At 42.7% G+C, this 20,204-nt stretch overlaps 3 protein-coding genes and 1 long non-coding RNA gene across 9 annotated transcripts in view; 1 reads left to right on the forward strand and 3 right to left on the reverse strand.

Annotated features, from left to right (window-relative positions):
* Positions 1-20,204, reverse strand: part of TRPM3 (transient receptor potential cation channel subfamily M member 3) — a 534,030-nt gene that overhangs the window by 241,327 nt on the left and 272,499 nt on the right. The window lies entirely within an intron of this gene.
* LOC144586600 (uncharacterized) lies at positions 895-19,675 on the reverse strand. Its single transcript, XR_013541515.1, has 2 exons — positions 18,770-19,675; positions 895-1,156 (listed from the first exon to the last, which is right to left on the reverse strand). It is a non-coding gene; the product is annotated as an uncharacterized LOC144586600 (long non-coding RNA).
* LOC140701833 (uncharacterized) lies at positions 4,557-14,087 on the forward strand. Of its 2 annotated transcripts, XM_072978875.2 has the most exons (5): positions 4,557-4,669; positions 4,776-4,814; positions 5,622-5,666; positions 5,755-5,892; positions 6,077-14,087. In XM_072978875.2, the coding sequence occupies exons 2-5, from the start codon at positions 4,811-4,813 to the stop codon at positions 11,074-11,076; spliced, it is 5,187 nt and encodes a 1,728-aa protein (XP_072834976.2). In that variant the 5' UTR covers positions 4,557-4,669; positions 4,776-4,810; the 3' UTR covers positions 11,077-14,087. The 2 variants fall into 2 exon arrangements, with proteins under 2 accessions (XP_072834976.2, XP_072834980.2); XM_072978879.2 differs by lacking the exon at positions 4,557-4,669 and having other exon boundaries at positions 4,769-4,814.
* Positions 17,142-18,311, reverse strand: LOC144586599 (uncharacterized). Its single transcript, XM_078385079.1, has 2 exons — positions 17,659-18,311; positions 17,142-17,511 (listed from the first exon to the last, which is right to left on the reverse strand). Exons 1-2 carry the CDS (start codon positions 18,103-18,105, stop codon positions 17,356-17,358), a joined length of 603 nt encoding a protein of 200 aa, XP_078241205.1. The 5' UTR covers positions 18,106-18,311; the 3' UTR covers positions 17,142-17,355.

The raw sequence follows: 20,204 nt of genomic DNA on the forward strand, positions 1-20,204 counted from the left end.
TGCTTGAAGCGCTATGGGGCAGTATATAAGCAGCACGCTTTTTTTTTTTTAGAAGTACAGCAGGGCGGAGGATCATAGAAAGAGAAGAAAGCACAGGACGCAGAAAATCCATGGGTCAGGAAGTAAAGCCTGACACAGAGAAGTGCAGAGGGCACAAAATGACCTGACAAGGCTTCATAGATGTTACTGGCATGCCCACCCTACTCTATTTCCAGCATATTGTCAGAAGTGGAAAGACTGGTACATCTGAGAGGAGGCACTCATTCTATCTGTTTGGGCCAGGATTATCCATTGCTTAGGAGGGTGGTGACAGTACCAGTCATGAACCAAGGAAAGAAAGAGTCTCACACTGCAGTGATTTTATTGTGCTAGCAAAGCAAAGCAATATGCTACAAGGCAATTTAAAAAAGAAGAAAATTATTAGAACTTCAACATTGGATTTTGGATCAGCACCAAATGTGGCACAGATGTAGCAGACAGTCTGCTCCTGCTCTGTGTCTAATTTGGGGAAGTTTAGGTAAAGGCTTTGATTTATTTCCCCCATTTAATTTTGATTTTAAGATTTTAAACAGTCTTTTGATATATTCCCTTTCTGTCAGTTCTTTAACTTTTGTGTGCATGATGTCGTCTGCTTCTAGTATTCCAAGGTATTTATAATTTTCAGACTTGATAGTGATTTTATAATGTTGCCATTTTTTTAAACTCTATTCCATCTGATTTTTGGATCTTGCCACAGTGTAGGCATGGTTAAAGCTGCACATTTGTCAATTCCAAATTTCATCTGCATATCTTCACTAAATATTTGCACTGTGTTTAGCAGTGATTTATCTCTGTGGAACTTTTTGCATATAGTTTTAGGTCATTCATGTATAAGACATAATTGATTTTTCCAGCTTTTTGTGAAATATGGTAGCCCAATTCGGTTTTATTTAAAATTATTGACATGGGGATTAGTGAGATACTAAACAGCTGTGGTGACAAAGAGTCCCCCTGAAATATTCCTCTTTTGATGTTGAATTCCCCAATTTCTTTACCATGGGCCATTAAGACAGTTCCATTTTTCCATGTTTTTCTTCAGGAACTTCTGAATGTTGTTACTAATTCCAGACATTTTTAGGCAGGTGTTAATCCAGCTGTGTGGCAATGAATCAAATGCCTTTTTAAGTAGTAGGGTAATGGTAGCTTTATTCAAACTCAAATTTGACAGGTGCCACGCCCCCCTTTTGGACCCCTGCAGCGGAAGGGGAGGGACTTCCGGCGTCCACGCTCGACCCAGGCCCCTTCCGGCGGAAGGGGCTGGTCGAGCGGTGACGTCGGGGGTTGTGGGGGTCACCGTGGGCCTATAGGGTGTATTCCTAGAGTCTGGGGTCCCCCGTGACCCTAGGGTGGCCTGAGGATTGGTCCCCGAGGGGTTGTGCCACCCCCACGGCCCTGTGGACCAATAGGGAGCGGTTGGAGGGGCTTGGCTAGAAAGGGTGGCCCTAGGGCATGCCCCAGCATGCCTTTAGGCCCTGCATGACGTCAGGGGTTGTGGGGGTCACCGTGGGCCTATAGGTGTCTTTTCCTAGAGTCTGGGGTCCCCCGTGACCCTAGGGTGGCCTGAGGATTGGTCCCCGAGGGGTTGTGCCCCCCACGGCCCCTGTGGACCAATGGGGAGCGGGTGGAGGGGGTTTGGCTAGAAAGGTTGGCCCTAGGGCATGCCTCAGCATGCCCTAGGCCCTGCAAGGGTGGGAAAGTCCCAGGGATTTGCAGAGAAGCTATAAACTTGGTTCGGGACCCTTCTGCGCGCTCTTGCGGCTCTTTGCAAAGGTCTTGTGGCTTTAAAGACATGGCTGACAAGGAGAACAAAGCTCCCGAGGCAGGCCAAAAGGTAGAGGAGCAAAAGGCCGCTGCATCCATGGACGCTGCCAAACCCAGAAAGCGCTACATGAGCACAGATTCTGACAGTGAAAATGGGCCTCCAGTAGCATTAAAACGTCTTGAAGACCCTGTCAGACCGTGTCATCATGGGGAATCATCATGTTATAATGAGAAAGCTTCTGAAACGCAGGTAGGTAACCTGTGGGAAAAGGTGGTGGTAGAGGAGTGCTATAGATGGTTATTAGGTGTGCTATAGATGCTTATTCTGTGTGCTAAAACCCTTCTTTGATTTTTAGGAGATGCAGCACTTGCAAGCCGGAGGCGTTTCTCTGAAAAAACACAAGGACATGCAGGCCCTTACAAGGGCCTGTCTCTTCGCAATGCTAAAAGACGCTTTGTCTGAACATCTGATTCAAAGGTGCTATGGATGCCAGGAAGATATTTGTGCACAACAAGCGCACCCGTGCATAGGTTGGAACGAAGCGGACTATTCCAAGATGTTGAACGAGATATGTGAAAAACTCTGCTATAAAAAAGTTATCCTCATTATAACGCTTGCAGCCTTCAGAAATAAGATGCTCTGTATGACAAATCGAAATGTAAATTACATACACAAAATTATTAAAAGCCTGTCAGTTTCAGGGGATTCCTATAAATTGCTAAAAAGACTTTTGAGGTCAACAGATGAAAAATATCTAGCCATTGCTAAATTAACAATAGAACTACACAATGATCATTATTATTGCTGTCCAAGCATGCATGAATGAATAAAAAACAAAAAACAAAATACTATACATTTTCCTTGTAATAAAATGTGGTTTTTAATAAAGAGCTTTTAATGGAACATACTTTGTTCATTTATTCATTTTCCCTTTTTTGCTTAGCATTCTAATATCAAAATAGCATTTTTTCTAACTTTAAATGGTGTTGCTTCCTTAAACTACCCCCACCCCCACCCCACACACCTTCAGGATGGGTCACAAAAGTTTCACAGAGAATAAATGTTTGAATTAAAAGCTGGTTTAACTTTAAGTCTACAGAAATTCATATTCTTAAATGTAATATATTACACAGATTCAACTCTGTTTTGGCTGTGAGGTGAAAAATAAATCATTTATTCATTTTCCCTTTTTTGCTTAGCATTCTAATATCAAAATAGCATTTTTTCTAACTTTAAATGGTGCTGTTTCCTTAAACTACCCCCACCCCACCCCACACACCTTCAGGATGGGTCACAAAAGTTTCACAGAGAATAAATGTTTGAATTAAAAGCTGGTTTAACTTTAAGTCTACAGAATTTCATCTTCTTAAATGTAATATATTACACAGATTCAGCTCTGTTTGGCTGTGAGGTGAAAAATAAATCATTTATGCTTTTCCCACAATAATTTTTCAAGTCAGATTGAGACTACAAATACTATACATACAAATACTATACAGCTCTGTTCAGCTGAGATACCAAAGGCCTGTCTTATCATTTCCTTTCAAACAGTTATTGATGAGAGAGAGAGGCTGTTGTTTCACGAGAATTGTGTATCTTTCCAATCAACATCCCCTTATTGTGTATTGGCAATAATTTCCTTTTAAATGACGTGCATCCGTTTAAATGATGTGTTAATGAGGTGATGTTGTTTCACAGTGATTGCGTAGGTTTGCAGATCAACATCCTGCCAGATGTTTGACTGAAACTACCCCCCACCCCACCCCACACACCTTCAGGATGGGTCACAAAAGGTTCACAGAGAATAAATGTTTGAATTAAAAAGCTGGTTTAACTTTAAGTCAACAGAATTTCATCTTCTTAAATGTAATATATTACACAGATTCAACTCTGTTTTGGCTGTGAGGTGAAAAATAAATCATTTATTCATTTTCCCTTTTTTGCTTAGCATTCTAATATCAAAATAGCATTTTTTCTAACTTTAAATGGTGTTGCTTCCTTAAACTACCCCCACCCCCACCCCACACACCTTCAGGATGGGTCACAAAAGTTTCACAGAGAATAAATGTTTGAATTAAAAGCTGGTTTAACTTTAAGTCTACAGAATTTCATCTTCTTAAATGTAATATATTACACAGATTCAACTCTGTTTTGGCTGTGAGGTGAAAAATAAATCATTTATTCATTTTCCCTTTTTTGCTTAGCATTCTAATATCAAAATAGTATTTTTTCTAACTTTAAATGGTGTTGCTTCCTTAAACTACCCCCACCCCCACCCCACACACCTTCAGGATGGGTCACAAAAGTTTCACAGAGAATAAATGTTTGAATTAAAAGCGGGTTTAACTTTAAGTCTACAGAATTTCATCTTCTTAAATGTAATATATTACACAGATTCAGCTCTGTTTGGCTGTGAGGTGAAAAATAAATCATTTATGCTTTTCCCACAATAATTTTTCAAGTCAGATTGAGACTACAAATACTATACATACAAATACTATACAGCTCTGTTCAGCTGAGATACCAAAGGCCTGTCTTATCATTTCCTTTCAAACAGTTATTGATGAGAGAGAGAGGCTGTTGTTTCACGAGAATTGTGTATCTTTCCAATCAACATCCCCTTATTGTGTATTGGCAATAATTTCCTTTTAAATGACGTGCATCCGTTTAAATGATGTGGTAATGAGGTGATGTTGTTTCACAGTGATTGCGTAGGTTTGCAAATCAACATCCTGCCAGATGTTTTTCTCCTTTAACAGGCTTAAGGAGAGGATCAGAAAAAATCTTTTGCTTCCCTTGAAAAATATATAAAAGCCCCTTTTATCACACCTCCTCAAAACTGCACAGAAGCTGACCAATATACCACAGGTGAGTAACAAATTCAGCTGAATATTATGAGATTTAGCACTTTTTTAAAAATAGGACTGTCCTTTTAAAAATTGTTATTCATTTACGTTTTTTTTTTCATTCATAGACTTACGCATTAAAAATCAGATTAACCGTGCAGAAATGGGTAAGAGATAGATTAATTTCAAAACCTGTTAAATAAATGTAAATATTCTTTTTAAATAAATGTATAGACACAGCGTAGAGTTTCTAAATATATATATTATTTACTGCATGCCAGAGAAATAGTTTTTAGGTAACACAAGTTCCAGCAGCCAGTTCCAAAATATAGCAATTCTTGATCGTGGTTTTAGAAAATTCATTATTTCACCTCTCTGTAAAAATAAAGAGAGAGAGAGAGAGAGAAAGAAATGAAAAATTTTATAGAATAGAAAAACATAAGATGTTATTACATTAGAATATTGTGTAAATACATACCAGATCACCATTCAGAAAGCTCAAAGACCTGTCTTGCGCAGTTACGCATGTTGTTATTTGTCTTGAGAGAAAATCAATTTCTTTTTGTTCCAAAGGTCTTGTGTTTTTTTCAAGCTTTTTTGCCATGCATGAGGCATAGGCTAATGTTGTAAATATTCTCCCAAAAGTAATTCTTTCTTGAAAAACGTATTGTGTAGTTAAAACAAGCGCGGTACAGAGTTCAGTCAGGCTGGAAATCTGCATTTTTCTTAAATGATCTTCGACGGTACCTTCAAAATGTTTTTGAATGAAAGTGTCGATATTTTTTAAATGATTGCTCATTTCTGATTTAGCCCTTGTATTTTCGGCTTCTTTTAAACTAATTTCAAGATAATTACGAACAAGAGAATAAAGTTGTGACTCGATAGTGTTCATTTTGCAGTCTAAACCCTGGGGTGTCAAATATGCTTTTCTTTGCAATGGTCAAGACTGTTCTAACATGCCTCTGTCTCTGCAGCTGGGGATCACCAGGAAAAGGGGTCATTATCCAGCGAATCACTGGGTAAGAGCATTAACATATGAGTTTTAAGGGGGGCTTTTTAACTTTTTAAAAAAACCCTACTGATTTAGAAATACTATATCTTTTTCAGAGAAATATTTTCGCTATGAGGATGATGAATATTTTGCACAAAATGATCCTATTGTACCATCAACCAGCTATAATATTCCAAGGACGGACAGGTTCCAGTTTCGTGGTTATACTTTTAAAAGAGTAAATGCTGATCAGAGTAAGTTCTGTACATTTTCAGGGAAGACCTTTTTATCTGCCTGCGTTTTTAACGGGGGGGGGTTCCTCCCTTTAAAACAAGTGTGTGTGTGTGTGTGTGTGTGTGTGTGTGAGAGAGAGAGAGAGAGAGAGAGAGAGAGCTGAAATGCCCCCCCCCTTTAAAAGACCCATTGTTTCTTTTCTAGCTCAGAATATGGCAATTCCCCCAAAAAGATTCAAGGATGGCGAAAGGCCGGGTACCAGCAAATCAGCAACCCCCCCTGCCTTGAAGGGAGCCAAGGCCTCCTGGGGGGATAGGAGCAGAAACTCAGCACAACCGCAGATGACGAAGGGGCCGGATACTGGTGAAAGACCTGGCTGCAGCAAACAGTGGAGTCCCCAGGCCTTTAATGGAGCCAAGGCCTCCTGTGGGGATAGGAGCAAAAACTCAGCACAACCGCAGATGACGAAGGGACCGGCTACTGGTGAAAGACCTGGCTGCAGCAAACCGTGGAATCCTCAGGCCTTTAATGGAGCCAAGGCCTCCTGTGGGGATGGTGGAAAAAAATCTGCAAAATCTCAAGCGGTGCAGGGTAGGAAAAAAGGGGGGTTGTTTGAAATTGATGGAAATGCTTTAGCTGTATACACCTCAAAAATTGTTTGTTGGTATAAAAATTTTCAAATGATTTTCAATATGATTAACACAGCCAAAGATTGTCTAGATCAGCTTATGATAGAAATGCCAGAAATGAAGAACATCTGTGATGCTATTAAAAACATGGATCATTTTTCTTGTGCAATGTCCTCTCAAATTCAAATAGGCCTAGGCTATCCTGATGTAAAACAGACAACCAAAAGGGGTACAATGAGAAGGGGTCACCCTGGCCATCAGCCTGGGAAAAAAAAGGGGAGGAAACCAATCACAGCGAAACTGTACTGGCACAATAGAGTTGTTAAATTGTTACGAGGGGCTAAGAAAATGCTTGCACGTAGGAAAAGGGCCTATCTGCCTTCTAGTTGTACACAGCCTCAAGAACACCCTCCAGGGTCTGCGTTGCAGACACCTGAGAACTCTGGGGTTGTAGGTATTAACAACCAAGAGTCTCAAGAATATCCACCAGGGGGCTCTCTGCCTTCTAGTTGTACACAGCCTCAAGAATACCCTCCAGGCTCTGCGTTGCAGACACCTGAGAACTCTGGGGTTGTAGGTATTAACAACCAAGAGTCTCAAGAATATCCACCAGGGGGCTCTCTGCCTTCTAGTTGTACACAGTCTCAAGAACACCCTCCAGACTCTTCGCTGCAGACACCTGAACATGATGCAGAAAACCCCCCGGTGTATGCAGAAATCACAAATAGATGGGGGTGGGAAAATGAAAGATTCCACACCATTCATATAGCACAAGAATTTCGCTTCGTAAATCTGGAACATGTGACAAGCTATGCACAAGCCGTTTCAGCCTTACATATTGCGGTTCAAGATGTTCTTAATGTTGTTAATGAAAGTTTGGAGCCTGGCGATTGTGTGCAGCTGAGATTTGAGGGTGGGAACATGCAGAGGCCTCTTTTTTCAGTGAAAAAGGTCAAGGGTGCTCTAGACGCTGACGAGTTTCTCTCCAACTTAGCAAATCTTTTGCAGAGTAATATGGAACTTTGTTTAGACGGGGTTTTACGATTAGTTGTAACCATTGTGAGACCTCCTAGGGGGGGCAGCCGCCCAAGAGCCTTACGCTCTATCCCCTATAGTGCAATTATAAATAAGAAAAGGAAACATCTAATCGATTTCACTGATGTAAACAGTAAACTATGCTTTGGAGCAAGCTTAGTTCGTGTAATGTCTAAAAAGGTCCCAACAGATGCAGAGTTGGCACATGGAGCTCTGCAATTGTACCAGGCAGTCCACTGGCCTGTAGACAAAGAGGTTTCTTTGTCTGACATCCCTCTTTTTGAGGACCACTTACAGGTCAATATCCAGATTGCACACTATGGCGACAAAGGCTGGGGCTTGTTTAAACCACAAGGACACAAGTATACACAAACGTATACGTTGCTTCTCCATGATAATCACTTTTATGGAGTTCTTAATATAAAGGGACTCTTTGGGGCTCGTAATTACTGTCAATATTGCCACAAATTGTACTCTCATATTCATGACTGTATATTTTTCTGTAGACTCTGTCTAAGAAAAGATTGCGCTTCTAATGTGAACATCATGAAGAAGTGTAAGTGTTGCAAAATGAAATGCAGGTCGAGAGAATGCTTAGAATTACACACCAAGCTGGCGGCAGAGAACAAGGTACCCTGTACTTATAGAAAGTTTTGTGAGGACTGCGGTCGTTTTCAAAATGCAGAGCATTTCACAAAGGACTGTATAGGCAGGGTATGTAATATCTGCTGGGCTCCTAGGGGAGAAGAGGTAAACCACTTCTGTTTCATGCGCCCACTTAAAGAGCCAAAGATCTCAACCCATTATATATTTTATGATATAGAATCAAGACAAGACACGGGGTTACACATCCCCAATTATTGTTACGCCAGATCTTTTTGGGGTGAGACTGTGCGACACTTTAAAAAAGAGGCCTCTGTGAAAAAGGGGGTGCCCGATTGGATAAAGGATATCCTTGAACAGGATGCTGAGGAGGAAGAGGAGGAGGAGGAGAGTGAAGAATATGATGATGATAACAGTTCATATAGCGAGAGCATTGTGGAGCCTGACTCTGGGAACACCAAGAAAAAAGGTGAGAAAAAAAAGGCATGGCCTTATGATAAATCATGGGAATTCAGAGGCGAGTCATGCATCGAGGCTTTTATTCGGACTTTCACAGAAGGGAGGGTTTTTGAGGGCACAACGTTTATAGCCCATAATTCAAAAGGTTATGATGGATATTTCATTCTCAATCAGCTAGTCAAAGAAAAACTAGAGGTAGAACTTATTACTCAAGGTGGAAAACTTATAACAATAGCCGTGCCGGCTCTTGATATAAAATTCATGGATTCTCTATGTCATTTACCAATGGGGTTATCAAAATTACCCAAATGCCTAGGCCTCAGGCAGGAGTCTAAGGGTTATTTCCCTCATTACTTCAACACCCCTGAAAATGAACAGTATGAGGGTCCCCTACCACCACCCGAAGCTTATGGAGTGCAACACATGATGCCTTCTGAGCAGAAGGCTTTCTTAAAGTGGCATGAGGAGAATAAGACAAAAACCTTCAACCTGCAGCGAGAATTGGCTGCCTACTGCCAGCAGGATGTTAACATCCTGGTACAGGCCTGCACAAAGTATCGCCATGAAATTATGACCCTGACAAAGAAGAGGGTGAAAGGGTACGACGGGGAATATGAATGGTTTGCCATAGACCCTCTTCAATACCCCACCCTAGCTGGCGTGTGTCTTAGCATGTACAAGTTCAAATTTCTGGAGAAAAATAAAATAGCAATCCCACATCCAGACAACTATCACCGCCAGTGCAAACGCTATTCATCTGCATCGATACAGTGGCTGTCTTATATTGCACATAAAGAAAAAACCAGGGTACAGCACGCCTTGAATGGTGGAGAAATTTGTATCGATTCTCTTTATGTAGATGGTTATATGGTTCTTAACGGCAGGGGCATATGTTTAGAGTTCCTGGGATGTTTTTTCCACGGCTGTGCCCTCTGTTACCATTCTGAGGATTGGAATCCTCTGTTAGGAAAAACCTATGGGGCTCTTTTCAATGCTACACAGGAAAGGACAGCCGTTTTGAGAAGCAAGGGTTTTGAAGTCAGATCAATTTGGGAGCATGAATGGAAAGAGATGGTAAGAAGCGACAGCGCTGTCAAAAATTACCTTGCTTCAGCTGATTTTCCAGAGCCCTTAGTACCTAGGGAAGCTCTCTTTGGGGGTCGTACAAACGCGATCCGTTTGTACTACAGAGCTAAACCGGAAGAGCAGATTCTTTACTATGATTTTACCAGCCTTTACCCCTATGTCAACAAAACTAAAGAGTATCCTCTGGGACACCCCAAAATCATATTTGAGAATTTTGAACATGTGTCTGCATACTTTGGTTTCGTAAAGGCGAAAATATCACCACCAAGAGGTCTCTTTTTTCCAGTGTTGCCCACCAGGGTTGGTGGAAAACTTATGTTTGTGCTGTGTGCCACCTGTGCAGAAAGCCGCCAGAGAGACCCTTGTAAACATACTGATGAGGAGAGAGCCTTGATGGGTACCTGGTGTACTATCGAACTGAACGTTGCCATAAAAAAGGGGTACAAGGTTTTGAAAATCTTTGAGGTGTGGCATTTTGAAAGCAGATCGGCGGACCTGTTTTCAAATTACATAGAGCTACACCTTCGCCACAAACAGGAAGCATCGGGCTATCCCGCATGGTGTGTCAGCGAACGAGATAAAAACAAATATATTGATGATTATAAAAAGAAAGAGGGGATATCCCTACGTAAAGATAAAATTGCTGTAAACCCCGCAAAAAGACAGATAGCCAAACTGTTTCTAAACTCTCTGTGGGGAAAGTTTGGTCAGAGAACGAATCTGCCTAACACTCAGGTGGTCAGAGATCCGGATGAATATTTCAACCTCCTATTTTCAGAGTCTTACACAGTGTCAATGTTTGAATTTTTGGCGGATGATGCTGTCTGTGTGACATGGAAACATGAGGCTGACAGATTAGCCACCAAGGGTAGGAAAAATGAATTCATAGCCTGCTTTACCACTGCTTATGCACGTCTGGAGCTTTACAATCTGCTTGACAAACTGCAGGATAGAGTTCTCTATCACGATACAGACTCTGTCATTTTTGTACAACGGGAGGGTGAATGGAAACCACCCTTAGGGGACTACCTGGGGGACCTCACGAGTGAAGTTCCTGAAGGCTTGCACATTACAGAATATGTGTCCGGAGGCCCTAAAACTTATGGGTATAAACTCAGTGATGGTAGTGCGTGCATGAAGGTCAAAGGGATCACACTGAATGTTGCTAACTCTGAAAAAATTAATTTTGATAGTCTCAGGGATTTGGTTTTTACGTACGATTCTGACAACCGAGATGGTTCATCCCGTGAAATAGTGGTAGAGCAACCAGGAATTGTTAGGGATAAGCGCCAGTGGTTGATTCATACAAAGCTTTTAAGAAAAACTCAAAAGGTGGTTTATGACAAAAGAGTTATTGTCGAAGACTTTAAAACCCTGCCTTATGGCTACTGAACTGAAGATGTTGTGGGTTCATCCTTTTTCAGCTATCCTAGCAGGGCCGAGCGGTTGTGGAAAAACGTTTTTTATAAAAAATATGCTGGACAACGCGCACAATGTATTTTCTGACATGCCTGAAAATATTATCTGGTGTTATGGCTGTTGGCAACCTGTATATAAGACTCTTCTCTGTAAATATCCCTGTATTCGTTTTGTAGAAGGTTTGCCGGAAAAGTTTGATGATGATGTTCTGTTACCCCCAACTACAATAAACTTCTTGGTTTTGGACGATTTGATGCAGTATGCCTCTGATAATAAGGAAGTGGAAAAGTTATTTACACAATATGTGCATCACAGGAACGTAAGTGTTTTTTTAATTACTCAGAACATTTTTTCACAGGGAAGGGCCGCTCGAAGCATTAGTCTGAACGCCAAGTTTTTAGTCCTCTTTAAAAATCCCAGGGATAAGCAGCAAATTGCCACACTAGCCCGTCAGATGTATCCACGAAACGGACAGTTCTTCATGGAAGCATTTGCAGATGCGACAAGACCTCCTCACGGTTATCTGTTGGTAGATTTAAATGCCAATACTCCTGAACCTTACAGACTGAGAACAGGACTTTTCCCTCCTGACTGGCCTGTGGTCTATACATTGAAGAAATCTGCTTCAGGTAACAAAAGACGGTTGCTTTGAGCCCTTTTCTTTATTGACGCCTGTTCGGCAACCAGTTAACATGTCTGAATGTATAAGGCGAAACCTCCCGCTTTTGAAACTCCTTATTAAGGCCCCACTGCGACAGAGAAAAGCCATTTTATGTGCTGCCTCGGATGATCTGGTCACGGCCATTTCAGAAATTGCTCTGAATACTTTAAAAGGAAAGATAGCTCTAACACCTCATCAGGTACGTGTTTTAAAGAAGAAACGAACACTAATTAAAACCTTGAGTAACAAGAGGGTCCCCCTACGGAGGAAAAAATACCTGGTGAAGCAGTCTGGCGGTTTCCTGGGTCCCTTATTGGGCTTTGCTGTACCTCTAATAACCAGTCTTTTAACTAATAAGTAATGGAATATGCTGAAAAGATGTATCTGGTCCCCAGTGCTCAGCTACAAGAGCTGAGGGGCGTACCAGAAAACATCAGGTCCGCCACGGTCAGACGCCTGGATTCTGAGATGAGAGAAATTCTCTTAAGGTCAGACTTGCCAGAGTATGAAAAAGCTAAGCTTTACAATGGCGTTCTACAGAGGTTTTTAGCGCTGACCAGGCAGGAGGATATGGAAAAAACAATGCCACAGCCTCCACAAGCCTCGGCTTCTCTCCCCTCTCCACCTGCCCCTCAAGAGTCCCTACCCTCTGTTATTCAAGAGGTGTTAGACAGCCTTCCCAACCGTTACAAGAAAAATGCAGAGATTTTGCTAAGTAAATTAAGGCAACATCAAGAGATCTCTTCATGGGATGACAAAGGGTCCTTCCAGTACCGGGGAGAGCTCTTACCTGGCTCTAATATTCTGGACCTGGTCAGAGGGATCACCCAGTCTACCGCCCTTTCTGATAAGAGAAAACCCAAAGGGTGGGATGTTTTTCTTAAAGCTCTGGCCGAACTGAATATCCCTACGTCTATCGTGGGGAATTCAACCGCTAGAGAACAATTAGAAGCGATGAAATCAGCAGCAACACCTTCTTCCTCTCCGTCTGCCACGGCGGTTGTTGTCCGGCCCAAGAAACAGTTCAAGAGACCAGAATGGCTGTACGTCAAGGAGCTTCCAACAACACCTGTGAGACCGGTAGTCAAGAAGCCTGAATGGCTCACTTTATAAAACACATTAATAAACACCAAGACAGATAAAACATTTAACTTTTGTCTTTTATTTTATTTATGCACAGCTTACATTTTATGTTTTACACTGGGGGCCGCAGGCTTGAATATGATGAAACGGTTTGCAGGATCGGGGTGCTGTTTGAATTTTCCTGTTCTTGACAAACTCTACAACCATGCGGTCATTTTTGGTCGCATCTTCTGAGTACAACTTTAAAATTTGGTCAAACGGCAGACCTTTTGTTCTGTTCTGTAAAAAGAACACACAGTGATAGCCACAGGTCACTGCCGAAGGGTTTTGTAGCTGTCTCTTCTGGAATATTATTTCTTTGCCCTGACGCCATAAAAAAGCTGTAATTGTTTCAGGGATCCGTGGGTTGTCTGGGTCTACGCCGTATGAGTCAAAAAATTCCCCAGGCCCCTCAGCTGGTAAATAGAGGGCCAGCCAGTGTTCCCCAGGCATCGTGTGGGGATGGGTGTTCACCACTATTCCGGTAGGTCTTTTGGTAATAAGGTTCCTTGGTAACAGGTCGCAGGGGTACACATCTAGAAAGGTCTTATCTCGTTGTAACACGCTTAATAGCTGCAACGTATTCATGTTCACATGTAATCAAATAGGACGTTTCTGCTATGGCTGATTTCAATCACATTGTCAAATACCCCGTATAAGAGCATGTTAATAGTTGCCGTTAGGGGTTGGGCAAAACGGATCTCAGCTCGAAGGTTTCCAGTCTTGATCAGAGAATAATGTTCTGAGCAGCCATGATCCGGTGTCAGGTCAAAGGCATATAGGGTGTATCCGTGTGGAAATTCGTTAGGGGTGATGAAAATGTCTTGGTCCTTCATGGCTTTCCCTGAGGTTTGTACCAGCTGCATGTACTCTCTGATACATAGTCCGTTTGCATAATCAGGCTGGAGGGGCTTTGCTGGAACTTGTACCCCATCAACGTACAAGGCTATAAAATTAACATTGAAATGTTGGAAATTGAAAGGGTTTTTGTCATATGCACCACTGAAAGCCTCATTGTCGACAAAAGTTATGACGAGCTGTTTAGGCAACTGCCCCAGAAAAAGGTTTTCTTGATTGCACACAAGGCTTCCTGCAGGTATGCTGAATACTTTCATGCCCACACGTTCAATGGGGTATTTTGCATTAGAGGTGAGAAGGGCCTCTGCGTGTCCTATGCGAACTCCTGGGGACACTTTCACCCTTTTGACAAACAGAGAGGCGTTTAAAATATCCACTTTGTAGTGCTCGCCAGCATCACCACTCAGCAGACAGAACATGTCCTTGCTACGGGTAAGTTTGATTTTCACATCTACGCCGTTCAGTAACATTTTCTCCTGAAAAAATAGCTCATTATGCAACGGCCCCATCAGATCCCATTTCTTGCTGGTTCCAGTGTGTTCTGCTCTCATTCGAAAACCCCAGTTTCCGGTATTGGGGGCGACGGTGGTTTGTTCCATGGCTGTATAACCATCTCTATAAAAGCCGCCCGCCGCAAATTGGGTGCTCAAGCTGTCAGCGCCGTAATTCATAAGCAGCTCTATCATCGCTCTATAGGGGTAGCAATTATTACTCTGACTGATGAGCCGATCTCCAAGGGTAACGTCCAGTTGGCTAAAGAGCGAGGCAATGGGATAATTTACAAAGCCCACTTTAGCATCCACAGCGATGTTTGTCCCATTTGCTTTTGTGATCTTACACACCACGTAGAGCAAGGTATTGTTTAAATCGATATAATCTTCACTGTTACCAGTTATATAAAACTCTATTTGGCCGTTGGGTGTTAGCGCTGCTAAGGGAGGGACCTCTATATACATACAGCTTTCCACGCTGGTTTGTGTAGGTGATAGCTGAAAAATATCCAATTCAGATTTGGCACACTCTTCAGAGGAGCCGTGAATGAACGCCATTTTAAAATATGTCTCCCCTGCACCGCTTCAGACCCTTTATCTTACGGCTTGCTTTCTTCTTCCTGTTCTCAAGCTTCTGACGTTTTTTGGGAGGCAATCCGCTGTTTAACCGTTTAGGTGGACCTAGGCGTAGATGACCCGCTTTTCGTTTAACTCCACCCCTTCTTTTCATGTACGTGAGTCCTGAGCCTTCTTGGGGTCTCACTTTTTTCATAACATGACTCGCGACGTCTCCGGCGATATTATGTACGGCCGTCTTAATGTGGGGCTTAATAAACTCAAAGCCTCTCCTCAAGAGGGGGACGGCCTTTCGGAACAATCCACGAAAAATGCCCCCCAGTCCTGCTCCGTACATGTTTACAGATCCGTGAAAACCGGGGAGGCCACGCCCTGCCTGGGCCTTATAGTACGCTCTATAAACATTAACATCCCCGTAGTCTTTCAACACCACCATTTTAGCGTCCTTCTGATCTCTTCCTAAACACAGCCTTTTCTGGGACGTATATGCAACCGCACAACAACTTTCCCCAGAGTGAATGGCACGGGTTGGTTCTGATCCGTCTTTATTTCAATGGTTATAGTGTTGATGTGGTTCTTGCTCATCAACACGTAATGCGGTTTGTCGTAGGTAATTGTAACACATTCGTAGGTTTCTCCCTTGACGGGGATGCAGCGTAACAGAGGCACAGCATGGTCTCCCACGATTTGGTGCTCGATGATATCTGTATAGACGTACAAGGAACTGAATCCCCCAGTAAGGTCTGCAGCATGCGGTATTTTTCTGACGGGCACATCCGGGGGGGCCCCCAAAATGTGGGCTAACTCAGCACCCGCTGAAAATAAGTAATTTTCAGGGCCTGTGAATCTAACTTTCCCCATGACGGGGTCGTAGGCCAACCATGTTTCTTGTAGATCTATAGCTTGTTTTATAGTGTCATTCATGTTGTTCAGAAGATCAGGAATGTCCTTGTAATAGCCCCTGTGTAACTGAAAGATCCATTTATTTGTACCCTCAGAAATTGAAAATGGGGTATTTTTCAGGAGTGTGTACCAGCTCCGAGGATACTGTATCTCTGCTAGACCAACTTCCCAAACACCAATCAAATCTAAGGGCTTGGGCAACATTGTCGTAAAGCTGGCATTTGTATTTTGAGGAAAAACCTTCTTACAGGCGTTGCTGGGTAGTGTGATGTAAAAACCATAATCTCCCATTTTGCTTCTCTGTCCCTATACGACCTCAGAAACCTCTGAGGCTGACACCCAGCTGTTAAACTTACTAGGCCAACCTAACCACTTGACTAGGTGGAGCTTTCTTCGACCTCGGCCTTTTGTGCCCAAAATCTTTTCAATTCTGTACAACCGGTCTTCCCTGTCATTGATCTTCAGCAGTTCTTCAGGATAGAAAGTCCCGATTATGGCATCCCCATCATAATCCGTTAGCTCATATACAGGTCTCTCTGTACCTTTTACAACACGGTCCACAATAAATATCTCGGTGGTGAAATTCTGTTCATAGCCCTTATCAAATACACCCTTCCTTTTAGAAACCCTCACACGGTCCCCTTTTCTGAGTTTTGGAACTTCTTTTTTGGTTCCAACAGAGGGCTCATAGACTCTTTTCCAGACGACCATGTCATTGTGATGATTCACATCTACAGGCCTACATTTAATAGTTCTATGAAGGCTATGGTTATAACTTTTAAGGAACTGCGGTAATACATCCACATACCTGCAGGTGTTATTAGCCGTGAAATACCTCCACATTTTTGTTTTTAATGTTCTGTTAAACCTCTCAACAACCCCTGCTTTGACCTCATTATTGGTGACAAAATGCTGTATTCCACATTTCTTGAATAAACTGCTTACAGGTCTGTTTAGAAATTCACCGCCACGATCCGTCTGTATTTTGTCAGGTTTTCTTCCATCTTGTTTGAAAATGGCTTCAAAGGCTCTGGCCACTTCTTTGCCTGTTTTGCCTTTGAGCGCTTTTACCCAGCCGTACTTAGAAAGAATGTCTATACAGACCAGAATATACTTCCATCCCTTGTTGTGCCGAGCATATTGTTGCATATCAACCAAATCTGCCTGCCATTGATCATCTATTTTGGAAACCACGGTCTTATTTCTTTTAAAATGAATTCTAGCAGGCCTATGCAACGTATAGGCATCCTGGTCGGACAGCCATCGAGAAACATCTCCGAGTTTCAAGGTTTTCACCTGTTTTTTGGCCTCCCTAAAGAGAGGCTTCAGACCTCCAAAACTCCCCGCTGATGAGGGTGTATAATAGATATTGTGCAATAATTTCCCCCGTGCATCCAGCTCAGCCATTAGCACATATATGAGCAATGTATGGTACAATAAAGACTCTTTATTAAAAGACAGTATATTACAAGAATATTGTAAAGCATACATCTAAATCTCAGTGCTAGTAGAAATACAGGGCAGACATTTTAGCTTTTACAGAAGACATAGGTAGAAACACACGCAATACAGCAGAAGTTACAGGTAGAAGCACACACACACACACACAATACAGGATATATTTGCAGGTTATATAGTCATTCAGGAAGTATTCTCTCTTGAAGGGCTGCAACCTGCCGCTTTCAGGACCTTTCTGTGCGCCCAATATCCACAGTCACATTCAAGATCATCATCATCATCATCACCACCACCATCATGTTCAGGTCCCTCCTGTGTTTGAGCTTGAAACAAGCTCTCCTGTGATTGAAAATGAAACAAGGTTTTAGTCATTTTTAAAAGGCCCTTTACCCCCCCCCAACCCTAGCATAAATCCTTAACTATGGCATTTAAAGCCCTTATAACGGAAACCTTAATAAGACTTTTTAAAAAGAAAATTGGTCTTACCAGGTTGACTTGGTTCTCTTTATCACTCTCAAAGCCTTCGTCTGGAGCCTCTGCCAACATTTGCTGCTCAGCACCATCGTCAATCGCCGCAAAACCCGGCGGCTTCTGTAAATCTCTTTTTATCCCTTGTTCGCCATCAACGCACTGAGGCTCAGCATCTTCATCATCACCCCACATCAGTGTGCAGTCCGGTTTTCTTGTGTTTTTCGGCTTCTGCTTAGGCTTTGCGGTAAATACAAATACGTCTTCTGCAGACTTGCATTTTTTTCTTAACTTTTCTGGGTCTTTGGGAAGGCTAGCCTTTAGTCTTATAGGAGTTCCTAATGGACACAACGGCATGGAAAATCCCACCGGCCCATAATAGTAGCCTTTGGGACGCAAACGCCTCCCGGGCTTTCCCGTAAGCTTTTGGCCTGCCTCGGGAGCTTTGTTCTCCTTGTCAGCCATGTCTTTAAAGCCACAAGACCTTTGCAAAGAGCCGCAAGAGCGCGCAGAAGGGTCCCGAACCAAGTTTATAGCTTCTCTGCAAATCCCTGGGACTTTCCCACCCTTGCAGGGCCTAGGGCATGCTGAGGCATGCCCTAGGGCCAACCTTTCTAGCCAAACCCCCTCCACCCGCTCCCCATTGGTCCACAGGGGCCGTGGGGGGCACAACCCCTCGGGGACCAATCCTCAGGCCACCCTAGGGTCACGGGGGACCCCAGACTCTAGGAAAAGACACCTATAGGCCCACGGTGACCCCCACAACCCCTGACGTCATGCAGGGCCTAAAGGCATGCTGGGGCATGCCCTAGGGCCACCCTTTCTAGCCAAGCCCCTCCAACCGCTCCCCATTGGTCCACAGGGCCGTGGGGGTGGCACAACCCCTCGGGGACCAATCCTCAGGCCACCCTAGGGTCACGGGGGACCCCAGACTCTAGGAATACACCCTATAGGCCCACGGTGACCCCCACAACCCCCGACGTCACCGCTCGACCAGCCCCTTCCGCCGGAAGGGGCCTGGGTCGAGCGTGGACGCCGGAAGTCCCTCCCCTTCCGCTGCAGGGGTCCAAAAGGGGGGCGTGGCACCTGTCAAATTTGAGTTTGAATAAAGCTACCATTACCCTACTACTTTTTTATAGTCTATCCAGGACATGTTAAGGTTTGTTTTTCATCTTTTTGCATTCTTTCAGTATTATTTTATCAAGAAGCACCTGATCTTTTGTGCCTCTTGACTTTTTAAATTTCCCTTTCAGTCGAGTAGAGTATAGGGAGTTTTCAGTTAAATATTTATATATAGATCTTGCAAGTAATTGGTTGATAATTACTGGGTTCATTGCCCTTTTGATTATCTTTTATTATCAAAAATGTGCTGCCTCTTGTCATCCAGTCTTCAGTTGTAGAATTTTGAAGTAAGTGATTAAATTGCACTGCTCTATGATGATGGAGACTTGTTAGATGCTTTAACCAAAATCTGTGCAGCTCATCTGGACCAGGCACACTCCATTTTTTTCACAGCCTTTACCTGCCTCTTAATCATTTCAGTTTTTATTACAATATCATCTGTTTGTTTTCTTTGATTTTGTTTACAAATGTCTTTAATTCATGAGGCATTTTTTTAATGTCTGGTTGGGCTTTCCCACATTTTTCCCCAAAATTTTAGAACATCATCTTTACATGGGCATAAATTCCTTTTCTCTGCATTTTTTCTTAGTGATGTATAGAATAAAAGTTGGTTATTTTGAAACTGCGTGTGTCACGTTCCCGCCTGTCCCTTGGTTGTTTCACCAAGCAAAGGGCACAAGCCACGTGTCATGTCACTGCCACCAGTTGATTACATCAACATTGTTTAATGATAGAGATCCAGGCAATATGTCATTTAAAAAAGAATCAAATAGAAGTTGTTTATTATTACAGGTGATGAAGGTACAGTCAATGTCATTAACTCTAGACAAAACATCCTCCTTCATCCACCCTCAACCGCCAACCCTCTCTCGCCACTCTCAAACTCCAAAATCACAAATCCTTCTATCTCCCCCTCCTCTTATATCTGGTGACTCCGCCTCTCCAAGCATCTCATTGGTACATGCAGATAGTCCATTAATATTCATGACCTGGGTGGACGCCTCAGCGTGTTTTCTCTATATTGTTTCAAGCATCCATTATATCTTCCAATTTTCTTTGCTGTTGCTGTTACCTGCTGTTTTAATTCTTCCATAGTTTCAACAATTGTTTTCCTTTCTAGGTCATATATTTTGTGTAGTTTTGCAAAAAAAACTTTTTCATTTTTAAGTTCTGAATCATTCAAGTGTTTTAATTCGCTAATGTCTGCATGTAATTTGTTTATTATTCATTCCAGCCATTTTTTTTGTTTATATTGTTCCAGTAGCTTTGCAGTAGCCTGTCCTGGTTCCTCAACAGGGTCTGCTGAGTCCTGTAAGCCCATTTGTCACTAGATGCCTGAAGTTATAACATCTGAAGTGGTCCTTGTTGACCCTGGCGATGACTGATCTGGTATGGATTTCTGTTTATTCCCTCTCATCATTATTGATGGGTGGTAGACACAT

The sequence above is a fragment of the Pogona vitticeps genome, chromosome 2 (genome assembly GCF_051106095.1).
Source record: "Pogona vitticeps strain Pit_001003342236 chromosome 2, PviZW2.1, whole genome shotgun sequence".
In the NCBI taxonomy this organism is placed as follows: domain Eukaryota; kingdom Metazoa; phylum Chordata; class Lepidosauria; order Squamata; family Agamidae; genus Pogona; species Pogona vitticeps.

Bases quoted from the DNA above. Each gene is read 5' to 3' on its own strand.
- LOC140701833 (XM_072978875.2), top strand. The intron at 5,667-5,754 runs GTAAGAGCATTA...TATCTTTTTCAG, and splicing joins ATTATCCAGCGAATCACTGG to AGAAATATTTTCGCTATGAG. The intron at 5,893-6,076 runs GTAAGTTCTGTA...TTTCTTTTCTAG, and splicing joins AAGAGTAAATGCTGATCAGA to CTCAGAATATGGCAATTCCC.
- LOC144586599 (XM_078385079.1), bottom strand. From the start codon at position 18,105: ATGGCTGACAAGGAGAACAAAGCTCCCGAGGCAGGCCAAAAGCTTACG. The intron at 17,512-17,658 runs GTAAGACCAATT...TTTCAATCACAG, and splicing joins AAGAGAACCAAGTCAACCTG to GAGAGCTTGTTTCAAGCTCA.